Here is a 23,843-nt window from a genome sequence, read left to right on the forward strand (position 1 = left end):
ATATCTAATTGTATAATTAATTGGGCTTTCAATTGATGCACATTTGGTATAACTGTTTGTTTCCAAGCCTTAGCAGTAATTTGGTTGCCAAGAGGCAATGAATTGTCAGGATCTCTGATTTTTTGTCTAATTCCATTCCATACAGATGTAGTAATGCTATTTCAGGTTTATTTACCAGGCAGATATCTCCTATCTTACTAATTAGTTTAAATGAGAGATTCCAAAAAAGGTCTAATTCTAGGACAGTTTCACCAGATGTGCATCATTGAGCCATCCAGGTGAAAACATCTCCAGCAATTGGGGGGATTACTCTGAGAAATTTTATTGAGTCTACTTGGCACCATGTACCATCTATAACTTACTTTGATGACATTTTCTAATATATTTAAACAGTGTATATATTTTTTAACTCTTAAGTAAGCGAAACACCATTGGTCATATTGAATCTCGATGCCTAAGTCTCTTTCCCATTTTTTAAAAGCTATAGGAATATCTAATCCATCTATACAATTTAATAATTCCATTGTTGGAGAAGATTTATTTTTGGAGGACTCAATAGAAAGTACTTTTTTAGTCTGATTACCCACTTCTCCTTTAGTAATTAGAATATACTCTTTTAAAAAACTTTTAATATGAAAATAAATAAATAATTCTCTCGAAGGCAAGGATAACATCTCTGTTAAATCAGAATAGTCTTTTAAGTGATCGTCTACATAAAGATCTCTAATTCGAATATTTATTTTTTAATACCAATTTTTCAAATTAATATCTGTCATAGTGAGTTCTAGAGTTTTAAGGGATAAAGTATCTGGGATTGTATTATTAATCCCTAACTTTCTCTTTAATCTATGCCATTCGCTCAGTGTCTGAGAGAGAATCAAGGATCCCGAGTTCATATTGCCTGTCTTATTACCGATGTTGCTCCATAATAATGCTTCTAAATTATCTGCTATATGCTTCAAGCTTATACCACGCCTGGTCATTGATATCCACGATTTGGAGATTAGAAGCAGGGGTCAGCATAATTGCTTGGTAAATTTGGATTATCAAAGGATATCCCATCCCCCCACGGTGGACTTTTTTCGCTAGCATAGCGGATTTAATTCTGGGTTTCTTACCTCTCCAGATACAATTTGTAAAGCTACTTTGTATCATATTCAGCCAATGAACAGATAACTTAAGGGGGATCATGGAGCTCACATTTTTCTCTATAATGCAAAATAAAAACTGGCAGATAATTCTCATCCAAAATTATGCAAATTGAATCATATTTTTTTTTCACATTTCCTTTAATCATTTCTAGTGTTAATCATTTCTTTAAATATTTCTAGTGGTAAGCATTTCATGCATTTGTGCACACACTAATTAATCGAATTGTGCATGGCAAAAAAAAGTATTTTGTCTGAAATGATTTGACCGCTAAAATTATTTTGGTTCAGACAGATTGAATTTGGTCCATTTGGAGTTTAGTTTGGACAAAATTTGTCCTTGTGATCATTTCAGAAATAATGATTATATGATGAAAAATATGTGTATATTTTGCAGTACACTAATGTGACGGACTGCCTGACACTCCGACTGAGTACCTCCGCCAATCGATGCTCCTGGTGCTTTCCGAGGGCTCCAAGCACTCCACCAGAAACCATAAGCACTGTAGACCCCACAAACCGCCGCAGCTTGGTTGGGGTTTCTCTGTCCTCCACCTACCCTCGACCCTGACCATGATCCAGCTCAGTTGGTAGACCTCTCCTCTTCCAGAGAGCGTAGCAGGAACAGCTCTAAGAAGAGCTAGTGATTATACTCAGGTGAGTATAGTGATTATAGCAATCCCCAGAGTGTAGTTCCCCAATCCCCCAAACATGAGCCTTAGACTTCATGAAGGGGTAAAGCAGGTCTGTTTAATGGAAGACAGCATTTACAAGTTATACTAACATTTAAACTCCCAACAGCCTCATATACATACAATAGGTTACATAGAGCACTATAGTACAAGAAAGGGTGGGGTCAACAATAGCAAGGGCTAATGGGAGATTGAGGAGGGACAAAGCAGCCAGTTTAAACTGGTCTAGCAGTGTCCCTGGGACAACGCCCGGCGGGGAAAACAATAGGACAGGAAAAAGAGGGAGGGGGAGAGGCAGAGACAAGCAATACATTCAACATACTCCTCCTCTGTGTCTGAGAGATAATTAATTATCTCCAGGTACAGAAAAACACACAGTATACAAACACCCCAAAAGTACCCCCAAGATCAGAAACCCCACAAGAGTCACATCCTCGGATAGCCCTGATCTGGGTGACTGAAATATCTAAAAATCACCCAGATCGGTTCAATGGTTTGGTTTTTCCATGGAAGTCACTTTTTAACATGTATTTTTGCAGGGCCCATAATCCTGGGGCAAGAGGCTGGCAAGCAGGCTCCTCCAAGTACCAGTGGCGAGGTTACTTTCGCCACAATTTATAGGCACCCATTCATGCCATTTAGTCCACAGATTAAGTGAGAAGAAGTTACCAATAGAGAGAAAAAAGGAGGAACAGTAAAAATAATCTATAATTATATATTTAGAAAACATATTGCACATACATATAGATTGTTTACTGCTTCCCGTTCCCCCTCCCTTTATTGGTAACTTCTCATCTTCATCTGCGAATAAAATCATCTGCATTTGTGGCAAAGAGGGAACTCTGAATTGAAACAAATGATTGCTTGTCAATTGCCCAATTTGTTTGTTTTGTGATTCAGCCATTTGGCAATTTGGAGTGGCAGAATTCGAAAGAGCCACCAATTGCAGAACATTTGGCTGAATTGCTGTTTGTTTATCTAAAGCACAAATCTATACATCAATATATAATTGCACTACTTTTCTTAAAGACATTTCTTTATGTATCGTGCATGATTTATTACTTTCTAGAAATATTTCCTCTATAAACAACAGCAACATTTGCAACCCATATCCCTTGTTTTCTGTTAAACAGATGTACTATAATATTATCTGAAATAAGCTAGTATGTGTAGTACGGCTAGATTGTGGAGATGTTTATTTTACATAATTTCATTAAATAATCAACTGTTATGATTGATTCTTCTATACCAAATATGCAATGAGTGTACGTATATTTTTAACTCACGCTATAGTTCATTAGGCATTAATTAAGAATGCTTACAAGATGTAAAATGAAATTGGCTTTACCTCTAAGCTCCAAGTTTGCCGCACATATTCTCTAATAAGATTTTCTTTGAGGTCTTCAAATGGGCCAATTTTTGGTTGCATTCCTGATGGCCGGCTGCATGTTTTTTTCAACAAACAAACAAGCCCGCTGCTTTCTTGAGTGTGGTATAGACAAAGATCAGCAGGCGAATTATGAGATATGCCACCAGCTATAGCATATGTTCCACTTAACTCTCGCTCAATGGTATAATGGTAATACTTTCTTCCATGGGCAACTGATAAAGCATAGCCTCCAAGGTAGCTTCGACTTTGCCTCAGCAAATATAGTCCATCAGTTTGACCACCTTGTTTTAGGTAATCCTCAGCCTGTTCACGTGTTATGTTGCCAAAAAAATAGGGTAATTGATGAGTGCTCTCTGCCATTCTGTCACAATATGAAAAATCTATTTGGTTTCAATAACAGAATTGTTCTGTCGCACCTGTAGAAATGGAAAACAACATTACTCATAAGTCCTCTGTTTTATGATTAACACCATTTATAAGGCATTTTCATTGGTTAGATATCTGTGGACGAGCACTAGAGTAGCCAGTGTCTTATAATTCAAAATGCATGCAAATACACTTAATTTAAATAATATAAATAAAATAAAATGAAATGAATGTACACAAGAAACCTGTAGAATATTTTATAAACTGAATTAACAAAATTCACAGAATCAAACTAAAACATGCTTGCTAACAATAGTCCAAACAAAAAGATGAACACCATCCCCCAAAATGTGTACATGAGGGCTAACTTCTTTTTCTCTTTTGTTAATTACCACTGTGCTGAGAAACAGAATTCTTGGGATTTTTTCTGTCGCTCTGCATCTCTGCAAAGTGAATGTAAAAGTTGCCCAAGTGCCTGCACAAATAATTTTTTTGTTATCATCTTAGATGCTTAGAAATGTCATCATACGTCTTGCAAAAAAACAGTTTCAGACCAGATTTTATTAATCTTTTTTTGTCACACCTAATGTGTGGCATGTATGCTCCTATTGCAAGGTAAGGGATGCCATATCATCTATTAAACCATTTCATTCCCCCAATATTTCTGTAAAGGAGAAATTAATAAAAAAAAAATCAAACTGTGTACGTTTCAAAATGAAGGTCAATATACATACTTTGATAGAGAATTATGCTATCTCCTTCAAGTTTTAGAAGACAAAAGATATTGGGAGAGAAAAGAAGAACATCTCTTGTGTTTACAAAACTAGTTCATGTAAGGTGTACTAAACTAAAGCGGGCCGTATTAAGCAATACTAGGGAGACTGCGGCCAGTACAATATATTAACCATATACGATATGTTTATCTCCTGGCAAACAAAAAAATGTCAGAGCTGCCCAAAACATTACTGACCAAACCTCAAAAACAGAGCAAATGAAACAACCACACTTCCTGTGCAATTAGCAGAAGGTACGGAAACACACCATTTGTCTGTAGCAGGCTAGTACTATACACAGAGAAATATTAGGTTATTATGTTTTTTTCTTTATGTACATATATATATATATATATATATATATATATATATATATATATATATATATATATATATAAAAATAAACAATTTTCATCCCTGCACACAAGCTCAAAGTATTATAAATTGCCGGGTGCCAGCCAGGGCTTAAGAGTATTCAAGTAACAAGAGATTTTAGCTGCACTCGCGGTCTGTAGTAAAACTTAAATTCTTTATTAAATTCTTTAAAATAGAAAGAATTTAATAAAGAATTGAAGTTTTACTACAGACCGTGAGTGCAGCTAAAATCTGTTGTTACTTTTATTTATATATATATATATATATATATATATATATATCAAGTTGTATGCACCATTTTGCTAAATAAAATGTATATTTAACAATGCGTAATAATAATAACTATGCTAATATTAATACATTTTGCTTCTAACAAGCACGTTTTGGACCCTTGAGACAGATCCTCTCCATTCTCCACTCTATACCTTCTCATATTTAGAAGAGTCTGAAAGACCTACATACGTAAACTAAACAAAGACATAAACCATAAAGGATATTGTTCTGCATTCTGCACTCTGCATTGGAACACTGGGCAAACACTCTGGTCATTCATCCCTGTGTTATGCCCAGGTAAATGTGAAAGCCTAAGAGTGCTATTGTTGAGGTATCTTTCTTTCCACCCATAAGACATTTTCTCTATTATTTTTGGCACCTGTAGCTAGTATTGAGGACATATTGGTTGATGTCTACAGAGTATATTGACCCAGCTTACACAGTCCTTGGTTTCAGGATAACCCCCCTCCCTTGAAATAATAATAATAATTTGGCATCTCAGCAACCCCTTGCATTCTAGATTGACAAAGAATATAGAAATGGATAAAATTAATAAAACAAGATAAATAAGAATTAATACCATTGAAAATGTCTGACTGACAACTAGCATTTAAAACACATTGCATTTCATGAAAATCATATTTACATCGCTAATCAGCTTCATAGTGTGCAATTCTTATTAATGAATATTTAATTGGCCTTGCAACTGACATGAATTTCACTGCCTCTTCTAAATTTTGTTTAGTTTATATATTGTTTATAAGTTTGTTTATAAGTTTGTTCTGATATGTTTGTTCACATTGTTCTGATATGACTGTTACCCATTCGAGTTGCTTCTGTACTGTTGTACTAATGATCAATAAGAAGATTAGTGCAGACTAGTAGGAAACAAGCCCAATGCCAATCCAATTACCCATATTAAAGTACTAGTCCAACATTGGAATGAGAAAACCTTAAAAATGTATCATTCACAAATTTATTAAAGGATGATACAAAAGCACACACAAAAAAACTGTGCCAGAAAAATGTGATGAAGTGAAAAAATAGAAAAAAATGTAAATTGGGCAGATGGATCCTATATAGATAGTCAGAATGATCTACCAGCTTGGAAATAGACTAGAAAGCAGGTGAACGTAACCTGATACTATGTTGCCAAATTGCATACAAATTAAAAGCACCCAGATACTTCTTATGAGCTACTGGGGGCTATGAAAGTCTGATATAGTATCTAATATATAACAATAAATGTAGATAAAGAATAGCAGATTGATCATAAGGCAGTGTAATGGATCATAGGCAGAAATTATAGAGTAATACCAATTGCATTAGCTGGGTGCTTTCAATTTGTTAAATACAACTGTGGCCAATAAAAGTGATATACATTTTTAGATTAAAAAAAAAATGAAAAATTGTTGAAATTCCAAAAAAAAAAAAAAAATTTCCTACATACATCTGATCTAGCTAACCCAGTTAAATAGCACCATACTAAACACTAATGTATAAAGACATTGGGTAATGTTTCTGCAGTACGATTCTAAATGTCCCCTAGAATGTTCGTTCAAATAAGCTCTTGTCACCTCTTAATATGCATTGGAAAATCCTCAAGAAAGAGAAATGAATCTAACTAAAAATGACACTATAAAGACAACATATAAAAAAAAAAAAGGGAAAAGTTATTTTTTTCCAAAAAAGTTTTATAAATTTCAGAAATTGCATAGCATGTACATCCACCAAAATAGTTGATACTATATAAATGTATATGTAATAATATGTATAACTCACATGCAAAACTAGGAATACAATGTATCTCTTAGAAAGCCACTGTTGCCCCAAGAATGTAGAAAGAAACCTTAGCAATTAAACTTGATTTTTGAGTCAAAGGTAGCACGTTTAAAAAATATTGAACCTAGACACTTGAAACCAACAAGATAAACTGAAAAACAAAACAATACAAAAACGCATGAACATCAATATATCTGTAAAGTCTCCTAAGCATATATAACCATTTGATTAATACATACAAACGTTCTACAAAGACAGATGGAAAATCTTAAAAACAAAAGATGCAATACTATCTGGATCAAATGTTTTCTAGATAATATTTTAGGAAATATATAATGACGATTGTGTTCCACAAATTCTATCAAACTGATGTTACCAACATATGTTTAGAAAATTAGGGTAACATTCTCAAAGGTTTGAGGTAGGTAGAATTAGCACCACTATTTTACAGGGAGCATGGTAGCCCCAAATAAAAAAAAATATGTATAAGTACTTTCAATGAGAAAAATTATAATCTTGTCCAATGTTGCAACCCTGAGACATATCCTTCCAAAAAACTACCATAGATTTCCAAATAACAAATAAGGGGCATAGGGGTAAATATATAAAAATATATACATAATTTGTACAAATGGCACCCTCACCCACAAGACAATGCTACAGACTAAGGCTTTGATTTAATATTGTTTGTTAGATTTTTTTAAATGGTTTAATAGGTTTGGCTAAACTTTAAACATGTTTTTCCATGATATTAAAATATAAAAAAATATATCAATGTATCAAAATCTATCAAAATATTACAACATTTTACCATTTTTCATAATATTGCACAATTTTAAAAATGTATCCAAAAATGTTAAAAAAAAAGTTTGAAAGTGTATCTAATAAGATTACATCAAGGCCTAAACAGGCAATTGATAGGAGAATTTATCATTCCTTTTTCTGATGTTATTCTTTTTTCTTTGAAACAACACCAGCATTGTGATGCACAAGACATATGTTAAAATAGTTGGTTATTCCATTCTACTGTTAGACTCATTAAATATCATTTTATCTGTACAAAGTTGCATGGTTTAATATATTCTACCTAAGTAGGGCTTGTTTTTTATGAAATGCTGCCTAGCAAGATGCCCTCACCTGCTGCACACGGGTGAAGGAATGCCAGGGGCTCTCTCGCTTCATAGCACTATTTGAGTATTTCAAAAGGATAACTTATTTTGTGACATACTTGTATTAAATGTGTTGACATTTTATTGAAATATCAAGAGAAATTATAAGACAAAATATAGACTATTGTGTCTTATAGGCAAAACCTAAGTTGAGAAAGGATGGAGTTTCCGTTGTCAGCTTTGCAAATTCCCACTAGCAATGGCTTTGGGAAAAGTCTTCTTCTCACACATTGTGAGAGTTGGTTTATGGAGGATAGTTCGTGCGGAATCTTCCACAGAGCTGTACTTCTATGCATGAGCAAGAGTACATCGTTGACATGGCTTCTGCGAGATGAAGCAATAGGAGCTGAAGAAAGATGGCAACGGCAGTTGGAAAGAGCTTCAGATAAATATAAGTCTTTCAGTTATACCCCCAGGTCACTACATGTTATCTACAACTTTGAAAAGTGCCTAGGTCTCCATTGTAGTAGAACACTTAAATATTTTACTCATTACTCATGAAATATCAGGCAAAGGAATGGAGGAGACCATTGCACAAATAAAGATGATCCTCTTGACCTTTGATATTGTTATATATTTTTCAACTCAATGAAACTGCCCAGGGAATGGGGAACTATACTATGAAGCAGCCACAAATGCACTTTATGTCTGTTAACATTTCACCTATTGTACATTAGTGGGTATGGGGGCCATGACGTCACAACCAACCTGTATAATCGATGGCCAGTTTAATACTATATTAAACTTGACGGACTAAGTTACCAATGTCTCTGGAGCAATTTAAAGTATTAAAGTTAGAAAACCTCGAGCTAATATAAAAATATTCACTTAGGAAAATACTTTAAAAAATACATTCTCATTAGCCATGATATAAGAGTAACCTTCATCACCCACTTTTTGAGAAAGCTTGTTCACTGTGCTATATTAAAGTATTGTTCCTCACAAAGTATTACATTTTCTTTCTTATGCAGCTAAATTTGATTTTCTTATATTGATATCTTATAGAAAATAGAAGTTTAATCTAGTGTGTAGTATTTTCGAGAACAAACAAAGCAAAACCAATATTGTGTATGGGAAAAATGAAATCAATTTGCTGAGAGTTGTTTATTTACTGTACACGGTTACTATATACACAGTTAACTGATAGTAGAGAAAAAAAAAAGAAGGAAACAAAAATCACCACTTCATGGATCAGTAGTATTTATATAAACTGTATAAATACATTCTTCTCTGCAAATTACGTCATTGAATAAAACATTGAAATTCACTTTTGTATATTAATAATTTACATCATAATTCAGTTCAGTATGTGCACAGCTATGCCACATATTGCACAGGAAGATGAAAAACAAATGCATTGCTTCTGTTTCTCCTGCCTCACTGACTATGGCCTCAATTTAATATTCTTGGATGATTTTTTCCCAATGATTTAATATTATAGAATTTTTAAAAAAAATTATTTAATATTATGAAAAATATTTACATTTTGCAATATTTTAATCGTTTTTCTGTTAGTCTTTGTTTTTATTGTGCATGTGGTTGCAGACAGGCTTGTTTTGCCCCAACAGCAAATGCAAGCACAATATTGTTGTACGTAGTATAAACAGAGGCATGGCATAGAAGCAGTTGCACAATTTTAAATGAAGGAAATATGTGATAAGGATAACATGAACACAGGTATTCTAGTCGCTATTCTATTGCATGAAAGCAGATGTTTCTGGTAGCCGGTCCGGGGCAAGTTAGTGCTAGGACCCCTTCAGGACATGGCTTGCGTATGTGCTCGTCTTCAGATGAAGGGCTGAACTTGCAATTAAGTTACGGGTTTTGAGGTTGTTTGGGCAGATTGCCTAAGATGATGAGTCAGTACAAGACTAGAACCTATGTGGTGGTTGTAAAGGGTAGGGAGCATGGGAGGACACATTAAGTTCCCTCGGCGGAACTGACCGGCACAAATGCCACATAAGGGTATGCCTCCTGGGTATAGTTGGCCAGTCACCCCATGTCTATTCTGGGTGTGAAGTGGATAGAGCTTTGGTCAAGAGGTGGTGACCTGTGTTATTAGGGCATAAGCTGAGCATGAAGTTTGGATATTAACACAGTCAGGTGGGTGCAGGATGCCATGCAGTACACATAGAAATATACATAACCTAGGTGGGGTCTGTGTGGGTTGAGACAGAGTCACTTGATGACCCCTAACCAAAGGAATCACGGGGGAAAGGGGTGCTAGTGAGAGCCATAGCTCTCTTGTGGCCGTTTAGAGCTTTCTGACAGGCGGTAAAGCCACTTATTAAATTGCTCACTGGTTAACTTAAACATATTGAAACAACAAAAGAGAACAGAAGAAAAATTTGTAAAAGTGGAAAACATAACATAATGATATGTTAATGCCCTTAGCATTGCTCCCAGGGTTTCTCTCATTCAGGGAGTGAAAGGGACAGTCCTTGAGGAGTCCCATGCATGCGACGTGGTCGGGATTTCTTGAGGGTCTGAATTCTCTGGGAGTCCCAAGGCATGGAGGAACGGGACTGCTTCGGACAGTGTGGTGAGTTTCAGGGCAGTACCATTGCGGGTGACTGTCAGAGCACTTGGCAATGTCCATCTGTACTCTATCCCTGTGTCCCTGAGCCAGCTAGTTACTGGTCTCAGTGATTGTCTCCACGGTAGCGTTTTTCGCGTTAGGTCTTGGAAGAACAAGAGCTGTGATGATTCAAAGTCCAGTGGAATCTTGTCTTTCACCGCAGCTAAAATGCGCTGTTTGTCTGTCAGGGTTTGACATCGCGTGAGGCTGAGCATGTGGCACCAGTGCAGCTGTAAGTCTTCTAATATAGTGAGGTAGTTTGTCGGGACCAATTGCGTCCGGTATGGCCCTGATCTTTAGATTGGTGTGCCTATTCCAGTCCTCTGCCAGGTTGACTCTTGTGTGGGAGGACTGGAAGTGAAGGAAGTCTTCCTTTAAGGACTAAACTTCTTGTTGTGCCTCTGTTATGGCTTCTTCAGGGCCTGTACTGGGGCTGTCACCGCCTGAACCTCTGTTTTTATCAGGTCCATATCAGCCGCAGACATCTGTTTTAATTCCAGCAGGTTCTTGATGTCCAGCTTAGTGGTTGGTGTCACTGCATCTGGATCCACAGGCCCTGTGATGTGTGTTTGTGCTGGAGGTTCCATGGGCTCCTCCATGGCATGTTCCGAGGAGGTGGAATCGGCATCAAGATGCGAATGTCTCGAGAGTCAGTACCTGTATATCCTTGTGTTTTCTCCGATCACCGGGCCATGATTTCGGCAGTGTGGTGAGGGTACGAGAGTATGGTCTTCTCTGACGATGGAGCAGTGTAGGCCCCAGACCTGCGGTGCACTTTCCTGCCCATCTACGGGAATAAAAAGGGCATCAGCCCCTAGTTTACGGAACTGGGAGGGAAAGCAATTGAAATATCCAGTAGATTGTGTGCTGGAATCGTAGATTTAGACGGATTTAGCAGCTAATGCTAGGAGCTCAGGGAAATGGCGTCTAGTCGGCTCGGGTGTTAGGCTTGCGATATTTAGAGAATTTTGACATAGTTATACATTTTTTTAATATTATATATTTTTTAATAGGCTCCAGACCTGCGGTGCACTTTCCTGCCCATCTACGGGAATAAAAAGGGCATCAGAGCCTAGTTTACGGAACTGGGAGGGGAAAGCAATTGAAATATCCAGTAGATTGTGTGCTGGAATCGTAGATTTAGACGGATTTAGCAGCTAATGCTAGGAGCTCAGGGAAATGGCGTCTAGTCGGCTCGGGTGTTAGGCTTGCGATATTTAGAGAATTTTGACATAGTTATACATTTTTTTAATATTATATATTTTTTAATATTCTAATATTTTAAAAAAATAATTGGAAATATTTATCCAAAATATGAAATGATTTGGAAATCTTATCCAACAATATTAAATCTAGGCCTATGTTGAAGCAGTAAAGGGTAGAGGTTATAACAGTGATTGACAGGAAGTTGCAGTTATGATAAAAAGAAAAAGAAATGGAAAATAATATGGGAAAATAAATTTACATTATGGAGATTTGATTGTATTTTCTTTGTGTGTTCCTTATATAAAGCAATGTGAAGAAGCTTTCACCTTGCTTTCACTGCACTGAAATCAAAACGTATATTATATTATTATTATTATTGCCATTTATATAGCGCCAACAGATTCCGTAGCGCTTTACAATATTTTGAGAGGGGGGATGTAACAATAAATAAGACAATTACAAGAAAACTTACAGGAATAATAGGTTGAAGAGGACCCTGCTCAAATGAGCTTACAGTCTATAGGAGGTGGGGTATTAGAAACATTAGGATAGGAAATATCAAGTAGGAGTGAAGCAGAGCTGGAGGAGAGAGCAAAGCACTATCCCATAGGAGAGCAAGAGACAGGTATGTAAGGGAGAGATTACTCTGGGAGGCCATACGCTTTCCTGAAGAGATGGGTTTTAAGGCTCTTCTTAAATGATTGAAGACTAGGGGAGAGTCTGATGGCAGTAGGCAAGTTATTCCATAGGAGAGGAGCCGCCCGTGAGAGGTCCTGCAAGCGTGAGTTGGCCGTACGGGTGCGAGCAGCGGTCAGGAGGTGGTCGCGGGCAGAGCGGAGGGTACGAGGAGGGGCATACCTCTGGATCAGTGAAGAGATATAAGAGGGGCTGGAATTGTTCAGTGCTTTAAATGTATGGGTTAGCACTTTGAATTGACTCCTATAGGATACAGGGAGCCAATGTAAGGACTGGCAGAGGGGCGAGGTGTGAGAGGACCGACTGGATAGGAAAATCAGTCTAGCTGCAGCATTCATTACAGACTGTAGCGGGGCAGTACGGCTTTTGGGGAGACCAATCAGGAGAGGGTTACAGTAATCCATGCGGGAAATTACTAGAGCATGGACAAGCTCCTTGGTAGCATCTTGCGTAAGAAAGGGGCGGATGCGGGCTATGTTTTTGAGTTGGAACCTACAGGACTTGGCAACAAACTGGACTATATATATAATGCAACTGTCATGGTTGAATATATTTATTACCTGTTTTCTCGAGGGCTGCACCGTTCCTGTGGAACTCGCTTCCCTCCTCCGTTAGATGCTTACCCAGTCTCCACTCCTTCAAAAAATCGTTAAAAACCCACTTCTTCATAAAAGCGTATCAATTAAACTGTTAAGAGCTCTCAACTGATTCCTCTTCTGCAACTGTCACTAGTCTAATACTATCCTTAGCTTTTTGTGTCATTTTACCCCACTCCCTCTAGCATGTAAGCTCATTGAGCAGGGCCCTCAACCCCTCTGTTCCTGTGTGTCCAACTTGTCTGGTTACAACTACATGTCTGTTCGTCCACCCATTGTAAAGTACTGCGGAATTTGACGGAGCTCTATAAATATCATAATAATAATAATAATAATAATAATAATGTATTAAATGTATATACAGGTATGTGTGTATGTATATATATATATATATATATATATATATATATATATATATATATACACATATATATAATGGGTTTGTATATTGTATTTTTTTAATACTGTATCCTATTGTAACAATGCAATGTTTTGTGGACTGGAGGCATGCTTGAAAACGAGAGAAATCTCAATGTATCCATCCTGGTAAAATATTTCATAAATAAATATATACACACCTGTTTTTCATTCTATCAGTCAGTTTATCTGTCTATTTGTGTTAAAGAAATTTAAATATATTTACTGCATAGTGAGTTGTAATCTGTTGATAACCTATTACAACATTTCTATCAATTATTAGACAATTGACATATCTTTGCCTAAGCAAAGCTTGAGATGTTTCCAATTGGGTTTTTTTTTCCTTTCACTTTGAAAGATGATTTAAGCTCAACCAACTTAAAACTAAAAAGAGAAAATGGACCCCCTGAAAAGTATATATATATTCCGCTAAAATGCACCTCGGTTTTTATAACAAGTCATGCCTTACAAAGAATCTTTTTTTGCAGTTTTCTTACATATGACCTCAGTGCAACAGACATATTTTAGAAAAAATATCAAAGATAACAAGCATGCCATTTACAAAGCAGAGTGATTATATTGTAGTGTCTAACCTCAAGAAATTTAACTCCTTGTCTTCAAACCTATGTGTATATGAGCTGGATTTGATTTAGCGTAATATATTGTTGGATCTCCTAGTGTGTGAAAAGAAAGAGGGGGTTTAGCAAATGTTTTTAGGAGTAATACCAGGTGGAAATGGGATTATTCTATATTAACCACATCCTGCATATCTGATGTGAAATAAGAGAGATTTAAAAGGGTTATTCACCAAACATAGAATTGTCGTGAATTCATAGTAAATTTAAAGTAATTTTAAATTTAAGGTCTATGGAAGTAAAGCTTACATGAAAAATCTTTCCAGTTTGGCTCTCTTGGCCCGTTAATTTGAAATTCACTTTGAATTCCTGCCAGTGAATAACCGTGTAAGGCTCACTTCAAGTTAAAGGGTAGGGGTCCAAGGGACTCCACTAATTGTTTTATTTACTGACACTTATGTTGTGTGTGGAATTGGCTAATATTGCACCAGATTCTCTGCTTAACAAAGAGTCTTGGGAATCCAGGTTAGTGTAAGGGAATTATGTATGTTGCAGAGGTTCCCCAAGATATCAGAGTATCCCCATATAAAAGAAATTTTTTCATCAATCTTATAACAAAGCAAATTAATGTCCACCACCTGTGTGAATCATAAATACTTATCATGTTTGGGAATAATTCCACTGGCTTACCTAAGTTAAAAAGGGGTCATGTACTCACATTTTTAAATACATTTATTTAGAATTAGGTAGCTGGTAGACTGACTTTTTATCAAGTTCAATCAATAAATCCACGACTATACATTTCACATGGTATGGGTGTATGTTTGTGACATAAACTAACAAATACATTTAACTATGAGATTTACATAAAATAACAATCTCACATATCCCTTCTGTGAATTACAAAGGCGTAATTGACATGGATAGAAGGTCAGAGAGTCCACAAGCTCTGCTTTCTTGAAAATATGGAACTCTTAATATTTCCAAGTAAAACTGGTTTGGGGGTTTATATTTAAAAGGAACAAGAAAAACAACAGATCATTGCTTGTGTACATACCAAGATTTGAAGTAAGACAACTGGGGTTATTAACAAAGCTTCAAAGATTTGCAGCAAAAAAAAAACAAAAAACAACAACATTTGAATTAGTTATTGGTAAAAGTGAAATAAACTGGAGTAAATCCATCACCCTCTAAATTGCAAAAATACACCACTTTTAAATACAGAAAAGTAAAAAATAAACAATTTGCAAAAACCCATGGAGCATCACATTTATAATAGGGCACATTATAATTATTATAATGCACTCACAAAGTAATTGGGACTCAAATGTTCCCAGACAGGTGTAAAAGAGTACATCTGCGACCAAAAAAAAAGAATACATAAAGCACTAGCACATTTTAAAAGCAGTTCTTTATTGTCCTTTATTTCATATAGTATATTGTATATTATTACAAACAGGGCTAAATGTTTCACTTACCCAGCAGTCATCTGTGAGTACAAATTTAGCCCAGGCAAGTAGCAATTCATGCCTTGTAACCGTGCAATATACTATCCAGGCTCGCAGTAACCAGTATCTTTTAGACCAGTCTACTAGCACAGAACCTTAAATGTTGTGCCCTGATTACAAATGTGAATTTAATTAGTTGTCATAAATAACTATGATAAAGATATTGTCTTTTCTTTTCAATTACTTTTTTAATGGGCTACACAATGCCAATGCAAAAATCACAACGGATTTTGTGTTGTAGTCATTTTAAAATCTAAACCAGTTTGTCCGTCAAGGAAATCAGGAATTCATTTTAATTGACTTTATTGTAATGTTATGGTGAAAACATAAATGGAGGTTCTTTCATGTGACTTATATTTGTTTAAAGAAATATAATGCTTTTTAAAAACATTTCCTTTTTGAGATAAATTACATTAACTAAATATGTTATATTTCATATATTGCCTCTCATACAGAACATGTGAACTAATGGTGCAACAACCCTTTGTTAAAGAATACGCATAGCATGAGAAAGTGCAAAATTGTTCAACCCACCTGCTATCTTACTCCCAAGAGGAAGTGAAAGACAAGCTGGCAGTAAACATACTATAGTATTGCTACATAACACCTTACTACTATTTTTGACAAGATTCATTGCTAGGATAAAACATCAAACTGAGTAAATAGATTGATGTTCAATGATAGAAAAACAACATCTAAATTCATTCAAACATGTATTTATTTATTAATCCTTTGCATAAGATATATTGAAGGGGATAAATCATTTTTTTTTTTTTTTTTTCGCTTGTCTTATATGGTGGTCGAATAAGTCAAATACAGAAGCAGAAGGACTTTTATCAAATCTAGTAAGTGTAATGAAAAAATTTCTACACGGCCTGCAATAAAAACCTTACAGAGCTTTTCACTAAAGTAAGGTGAATTTAAAATTCAAGATCAAACTATCCAATCTGGAAATTAATTCTAATTTAGCTGTGCTTCCAGGTTACCTAATGGACTTAAATTTCAAATTCACTTTCAATTCAACTTTATTCTCACCCTAGCGTATAACCCTATTAATGTAACATTAACTGCAGGAGTAAAATCACAAAAAATATAGTTTACAGATACTATTTTACCATTGCATTTTCCTAACAAAACCAGATAAAAATAAGAAGATAAATAATCTAGTAAGAACAAAGAGAGCAATCACCCGACTCTCCCCTAGTCTTCAATCATTTAAAGGGACACTATAGTCACAGAACAACTTCAGCTTATTGTAATTGTTCTGGTGCGTACTGTCAGTCCCTGAAGGCTTTTAATGTAAGCACTGCCTTTTCAGAGTAGCTTGCCCTTTGGTAAATCCCCGTTTAGGTCTCAAAATAGTTTTTGCTCACTTTTGCCATTACAGAGAGAACATATCTGAAGTATATCAGTCAACTTCCACTTGTAAGGGCAGTCCAGAGCCTAAATGTATCTGTACGAGAGATACAGCAACCCCAGATGACAATTTAGGCCTTCTTTGGTCATCGTCACTGAGGTGTAGCTGATATCCCTCTAGGCACCGTGAGCACGGGGTCCAGTGTTTACATTGCTCCCTAGGAACACCTCTAGTGGCCACTTCTCAGATGGTCACTATAGGTGCTTCTTGGGGCAGTGCTACACAGGATGCAGCACTGATATTCAGCATCTCCATGCTTTGCATGGCGATGCTGAGCTTTCCCCAAAGAGATACACTGATTCAATGCATCTCTATGAGGAGAGAGATGCTTATTGGCCCAGCCAGCATTCGGCCCCTCTCCGCATCTTTGACAATCTTAGCCAATCCAATACCTTTTCTACTGGCATACCCGTGCGGTGCTGGAAATAAGGTTGGTTATCTTACCTTTTAAGGAGGGTAATGGGGGCATGTCATCTAAATGGTGGTATTAACGCTATAGGGTCAGGAATAAACATTTGTGATCCTAACCCTATAGTGTTCCTTTAAGAAGTCCCTCAAAATCCATCTCTTCAGAATATTCTGGATTCAAGCCTCCCATAGTAACTTGTATTTCACAAACCTGTTTCTTGCTCTCTCATAAAAGATCACACTCCAATCTCACCTTCCAATTGTGTTACTTCCCCATCATGTTGCTTTGTTGCTATCTCGAAAGCTGGTCTTCCTAATGTGTTTGTTATACCCCACATACTTTAGATTGTAAGCTCGTTTAATTAAGCAGGGTCCTGATAAAACTATTGTTCCTCAAACATTTTGTAATTGTCTCATCTATTGTTAAATTCCCCATTTTATAATATTGTAATGCGCTGCGGAATATGTTGGTGCTATATAAATGTTGATAATTATAATAAATATACTCTTTTATTCAGTGGACTAAGCAAAGTGTTCAGGTCAGAAGCCACTTTCACTGCAATCCTGTTCAGTAGAGGTTCTGGACACATTGTCCATTGTCAGGAGTAGGGAAAATACACACTTATGTGTAATGAATGACATATTATCACGAGTGACAAAACAGAAAATAAAACCTAACAGCATTTCTGGGATTGGAGCTTCTACTTCTGCAATTCTACTAGAATGTAAAAAAAAACAAAATCTGTAGTGTATTAAGTGTAAGGGAAGCTCTCTCCTCCCTAGCTGAAAGAATGCAGCCATTAAGACGACCTATAAAAGTTGCTGTAGAATTTGGGAGGGAGAAAGTTCCAGTCTGCAAAAATGGTCAGAATGGAGCATAGCAGAGAAATAAGTGGGAAGGCTTTAGGGGCTGTGGGGTTCCTTAGCCTCAAATCTCTAGAGATGGTGGAGGGCAAGAGGATACTTTTTATATTAGGCAGATGATTCTCTTAGCAACCTCCTGATATAAAATATATTAATAGCATAGTGCTTCTCCAGGCTACTAAAGGAGAAGCGATGGTCCACAGAGGTGACAGTTGGGAGGTGAAATGCTATCCAGACAACATACACAATACCTCTTATCCATTATTTAAAGGACATTTCCACCCCACAATAATCTCATCAAAGAATGGCATGTACAGGCACCATATTACTGTCAGGGGTTAAACCATTTTCCAAAGTTGGTCCCCCATTGCCTGACACCTCTGCCTCCTATCTTTCACCTCTGCCTTTGACCCAGCTTATCGTCAGATAACTAGTAAACCTTCCTGATAACTGCGGTGGCAAGGAGGAAGGAAGAGATGAGGCAGAGGTGTCAGGTGCCAGGGGACCAAGGTGTAAATTTTTTACTTGGGCTGAGGCCCCATGTGTTTCTCGAAGCAACCCTTGCTTGTATGGTGAAAATTAGTGAAAGATCAAGAGAGGAATTAACCAGAGGATTATAGGACACATGTCAACACAGTTGGGACGTGTACACACATTATGATAGAAAGGGTTTATTTATATTTACTGGTCTACAATAAGAACAGATTGGAAAATGTTGTAATGCACAATACAACTGCTCACATCAATGTACTCACTACAAATAATTAATGAAAAATATATGTTCAACCACCGGCTTTCATTCACATACAGTTTTCATTCATTGTTGTGTTAATTTATTTATTTTAAAGTTATTATGAGTTCAGCATGTGCATCCTTATGTATTTGTGGATATTTGACAACATGCGTGCACCTCACTTTAACACAACAATGATAGAACAGCAGGGATGGGGTGAGAGATCTCAGCCATATCCTGAAATAGTCACATTGCAAAGAAGCAGGATGCAATACTTGGGAAATCTTTAAAAGGAATTTTCAGCAGACGTATTAAATAAACTAGATATAAAAACTGGGTGGTAAATATGACCAGCAGTAACCAGTTAAATAAAAGACCACATTTGTAAAAAAAAAATAATAATTAAGGAATCATCACTTGAATTTCTACAATGCATCAATGTTGCAAATCCGAACCCACTTTTTAACATGTGTAGCACACTGGTTTACAGATTAAAACAACATATCAAAGGCAGAAGATGCCACATTATCATACATGTATACAAAAATAACAACACAAGCTATGCGTCAGTCTCTTTGATGGGTGATTTATAAAAAATATATATATGAAAAGTCTGGAAGCATGTAAAATATGAGCAAATTTACAGGGAGAGGGCTGTTCCATTTTAGAACAAAGTTCTAACAGTGGAGCAAAGAGTAGAAATAGCTCGTTGGTTTCCTTGGATATTCTGCCACATGAAATACTTTCATAGAATGGGTTTCCATGGCCAAGCAGCTTCAAGCAAGCCTCACTTCACCAAGTACAATGCCAAGGATCAGATTGAGTGTGTAAAGCACACCGCCACCGGACTTTAGAGCTGTGGAAATGCATTTTGTGGAGTGATGAATCATGCTTCTCTGTTTGGCAATCTAACGGGCAAGTCTGGGTTTGGTGGATGCCAGGCGAATGTTACCTACCTTACTGCAATGTGGCAACTGTTACAGTAAGTGGAGGAGGGGTAATGGTATAGGATTGTTTTTCAGGTATTCACTTCAGCATAAATAGATATTTTGGACAATGATATGCTTTCAACATTGTGAGAATAGTTTCAGCAAGGCACTTTTCTATTCCAGCATGACTGTACCCCAGAGCGCAAAGCAAGGTCTATAAAGACATGATTGGATGAGTTTGGTGTGGAAGAACTTGATTGACCAACACAAAGCCATGAGAACCTCATTGAGCACATTTTAGATGAACTGGAATGGAGATTGAGATCCCAGCCTTCTCGTCCAATATCAGTGCCTGACCTCACAAATGTTCTTCTGGATGAATGGGCAAAAACTGCCACAGAAACACTCCAAATCTTATGGATACTCCCAGAGTAATAAAACCTTATGTAGCTGCAAAGTGGAAACCAACTACATATTAATGTCTATGTACTTAGAATACAAGTTATAAAAGTCCCTCTTGGTGTAATGACCAGGTGTCTCAAAACGTTTGTCCATATAGTGTATTTATCTGCCAGGAATATATACACGTTCATTCAGTGTGACTAAACTTGGCAGCTCGCCTCCTTCTAGCTGTATGTGTGTGTGTGTAGGCCAAACATCATGCCTGCATTGGCAGGGAGGTGGAGAAGGAACGAGAGGTCTCAAGACACTTTGTTTACTACAAGATTATTATTTTTTTGCATATGATTGTTACAATAGCATTAACTACGCATGGTATAACTGTTCTTATACTTATACTGTTCTTAGTGTATTTGGATATTATTATCCTCATACAGATATGTTTATATTTCCAGGAAGTTGCATTTCCAAATTTCCAGCAAATGCCCTATGTATACCAATAGCAGGATGTCATTATATTTACATATATGCCACACCTACAAAGAAACTTTTTGTAGTTAAAACAATAAAGAAATACAAACGGCAATGTGGAGTTGTTGCCGCTAATGTTCAATTTTGCACTTTATCTATCACCCTAATAAGAATAACCTTGCACTTTATTGGAATTATTAAGCTTGCTAAACTATTTCAATATAATGGATTCCCCTATATTCTATAAAATGCGTTTGGATTTACATATTGTATTTTTTGGTATCCCTGAAGAGTATGAGTATATTATAAATGTATTTTATATCCTCCTTTTTTAATGCTAGACATACTGCGTAAGCTGAATGTATGTGTTTGGCAATTTATTTTTAATTAAGAGATTAAGAGACATACTCTATATATCTATTTTCTAAATAATAGCAAATTACGAAACACAGTCAGTCAAATTAAGTAAATTTGAAAAAAGAAAATAGGTGCTATTTGACTTGGAGAATTTGTCCAGGCTAGTTATTTTGGAATAAATTCTGCCATGTGATCATTTACCAGTTAAGGAACACATTGCTTAATTTCTTGCAGACGGACAAATTGCAAATATTTCTTCATTAACTGTTACGTTTCATATTTGTGCTCACCACTCTTTTGTTTGTTTGTTTCTATTTTTATTTTGATGGCTGTAAATATCCACATGTACTCTAATCAAATTGACAGAAAACTACAGGTTTATTTGAAGGGTCATTGATTAATTTTGAATCACATTTACTAATCTGTTGTATGTAAGATACATTGGATTCCAATTAAATTTGTCTTGTCTTTTCTTATTCTTAGTCTAGTCACATTTTTACTACCTATTATATTTAAATGAGAATAAATAAAATAACCGATAGGCATGTTTATCTTATCTGAGTGAAAAATCTAAAATGCACACAATAGTCTACATACTAAACATCAAACAGATGCAGTTATATACATTTATAGCTTATAGTAATAATAACAATAATGCCACATACATGCATACGTGTTCCTAGTTTAGAGCAGAATGTAACATGTATTATCAAATGCTATACCAATATCAAATAGCATACCAAGGTGATGGTGTAGTTTAACACAGAATTTTCAAAAATAAAAACCTACTAAATTCTAATTCTGTATTAAATGCGGTGTTAAAACTGTAAACATGAAATAATATGTAAAAGTATATTTCTTACCAACTCTCCTTCTCAAGTTTTATTTTCTCGCTCTAATGAGGCGTAGTCAAGGCCCCCAACAAACAGCCGAATCTTTTGTTGTGTAGTTCCTTTCGTCTACATGCGCAGATCTTCTGAGACCTAAGACAAATTTAGGAACTGAAGTTCACTTGTATCCATAGCACAATCAATCATTCAGGAAAAAATTAGCAAAGAATTCATAGTGTGCTTAGGAAAATACAATAAAAAAACCCACAATGGTGTCTTTCATGATGAACAGTCAGTGCTGTAGAAAAGTCTGTGTAAAAACTGAAAGGCACACACTAAAACCTAACAACTGGAACTCTGACTTGCTTCCTCATTTTCTGTTCATGTTACATTTGCTGTGACTTCCTCAACGACTATTTTGCCACACTGTTTCCTTTTACATTTTCGTGTCCTCTTATCATACAGGATTGTATTGCATAATAAACTAACTGTGTGTCACTGAACCTTAGCTGCAGGTTCGTAGTATTAAAAATTACTCACAGAAGCATGAACACAGAAAGAACATTGTTACACGAGGAATGTCATTGATATGACATTGAGGTTTGTTTGATATATACAAAAGTGCTTTCTGTATTCAGTGTATATTAGCCAAAGAGGTAATCAAACGACTGTATTGTACTTTTTCTTTGTGTTTTACAATAGTTACATATGACAAAACAAACTTTATTTCCAAAGAACAGGAAGAGTTGAAGACACCAATATATTTTAATAAAGTCCGTACTGCAGGCTGATTTATGTATTCAACTTTAAATATTGTGAATCACACGCATTGGTTGTATGCTATTACTCATGATGATTCATGTGCTTAAAGTGAAAAATGAATATCATATTCACATAATATTTATATAATTACCTCCTGCCGTATCCACAAAATTCTTCTACAAACACTAAAAATAGAAAGGATACTAGGAATGTATAAAATAATGCAAAAGTAAACTATAAATCTAAAATGTCTAAGGCTGCTGACACGAAACACAATCTTTTTATCGTTTTTTTAGTTTTGAAACTGCTGGTTTATGTATCCACTAAGCACTGCATATCCAGGTTCAGTTAATCATGATTTCATCTTTGAACCATGGTGAACTAAAATTTCAAGTTGCATAATTTGGTCCAAACTTTACCAAGTTCTGACTGTGGCCAGTGGTCAGAGTCCAGATTCAAGGTACAAATACGCTCCCACACAGACACACAGTTCCAAGACCAGCTGGTTCCAAAGAGTTGTAATCCGGTATAAGATCTAGATAATGTCTTTGTGTGACATTTTAGAGAAAACCTAAAAATACATTGACAGTGCGGTGTATTTGTAATCTTTTATAAGTACTTGGGAGTTACTTGTTGGTGCTTTGGCGGCTCTTAAACATTTTGCTTTGTTTTTACTTTAAGATAGAATCTTCAATTGTGCACTTTTGGTATCTGGTATATTTAGAGGAAACATGTTTGCAGGTGAGACGCAAGGAAGCCAAGTATAATGTACTCAGCATTTATTGGGTTTGTCTTGCAACGGCAAGGAATTGGGCTGCCATTCCAAACCATTGAGTTGGAACATTTTCCAAATCAGTTTAAATTTTGTCAGTTAGATTTAACTTCACTACACATTGAATGTTGAATAGAGTGTAACTTTGATGGTGTTTGACAGTCTTTGGAACACCTGTTTGGAAACAGTCTTCTCAGCAGGATATTAAGTTTAAGCTCTGCCGAATAGAACACTACTGATACTATTTTAACCACGTTCAACGTGCGCTGTTATAATAAGAAAAAGTTTATAGCATTCAATTATATCTATTGAGCTTTTAGTAATCTTCGTAAATTAAATTGATTTCCATGTCTGTAT

General features: G+C 35.9%; 1 protein-coding gene across 2 annotated transcripts in view; it reads right to left on the reverse strand.

Annotated features, from left to right (window-relative positions):
* SYK (spleen associated tyrosine kinase) overlaps positions 1-22,352 on the reverse strand; it is a 108,440-nt gene extending 86,088 nt beyond the window's left edge. For both annotated transcript variants that reach the window (XM_063454938.1, XM_063454937.1), the window contains exons 1-2: positions 21,986-22,352; positions 3,189-3,646 (exon numbers count right to left, since the gene is read on the reverse strand). In XM_063454938.1, the coding sequence (XP_063311008.1) occupies positions 3,189-3,590 (402 nt within the window). In that variant the 5' untranslated portion in view covers positions 3,591-3,646; positions 21,986-22,352. The remainder of the gene's footprint in view (positions 1-3,188; positions 3,647-21,985) is intronic.
* Positions 22,353-23,843: the final 1,491 nt, after the last annotated feature.

Source organism: Pelobates fuscus, chromosome 5, assembly GCF_036172605.1.
Source record: "Pelobates fuscus isolate aPelFus1 chromosome 5, aPelFus1.pri, whole genome shotgun sequence".
Lineage (NCBI taxonomy): Eukaryota > Metazoa > Chordata > Amphibia > Anura > Pelobatidae > Pelobates > Pelobates fuscus.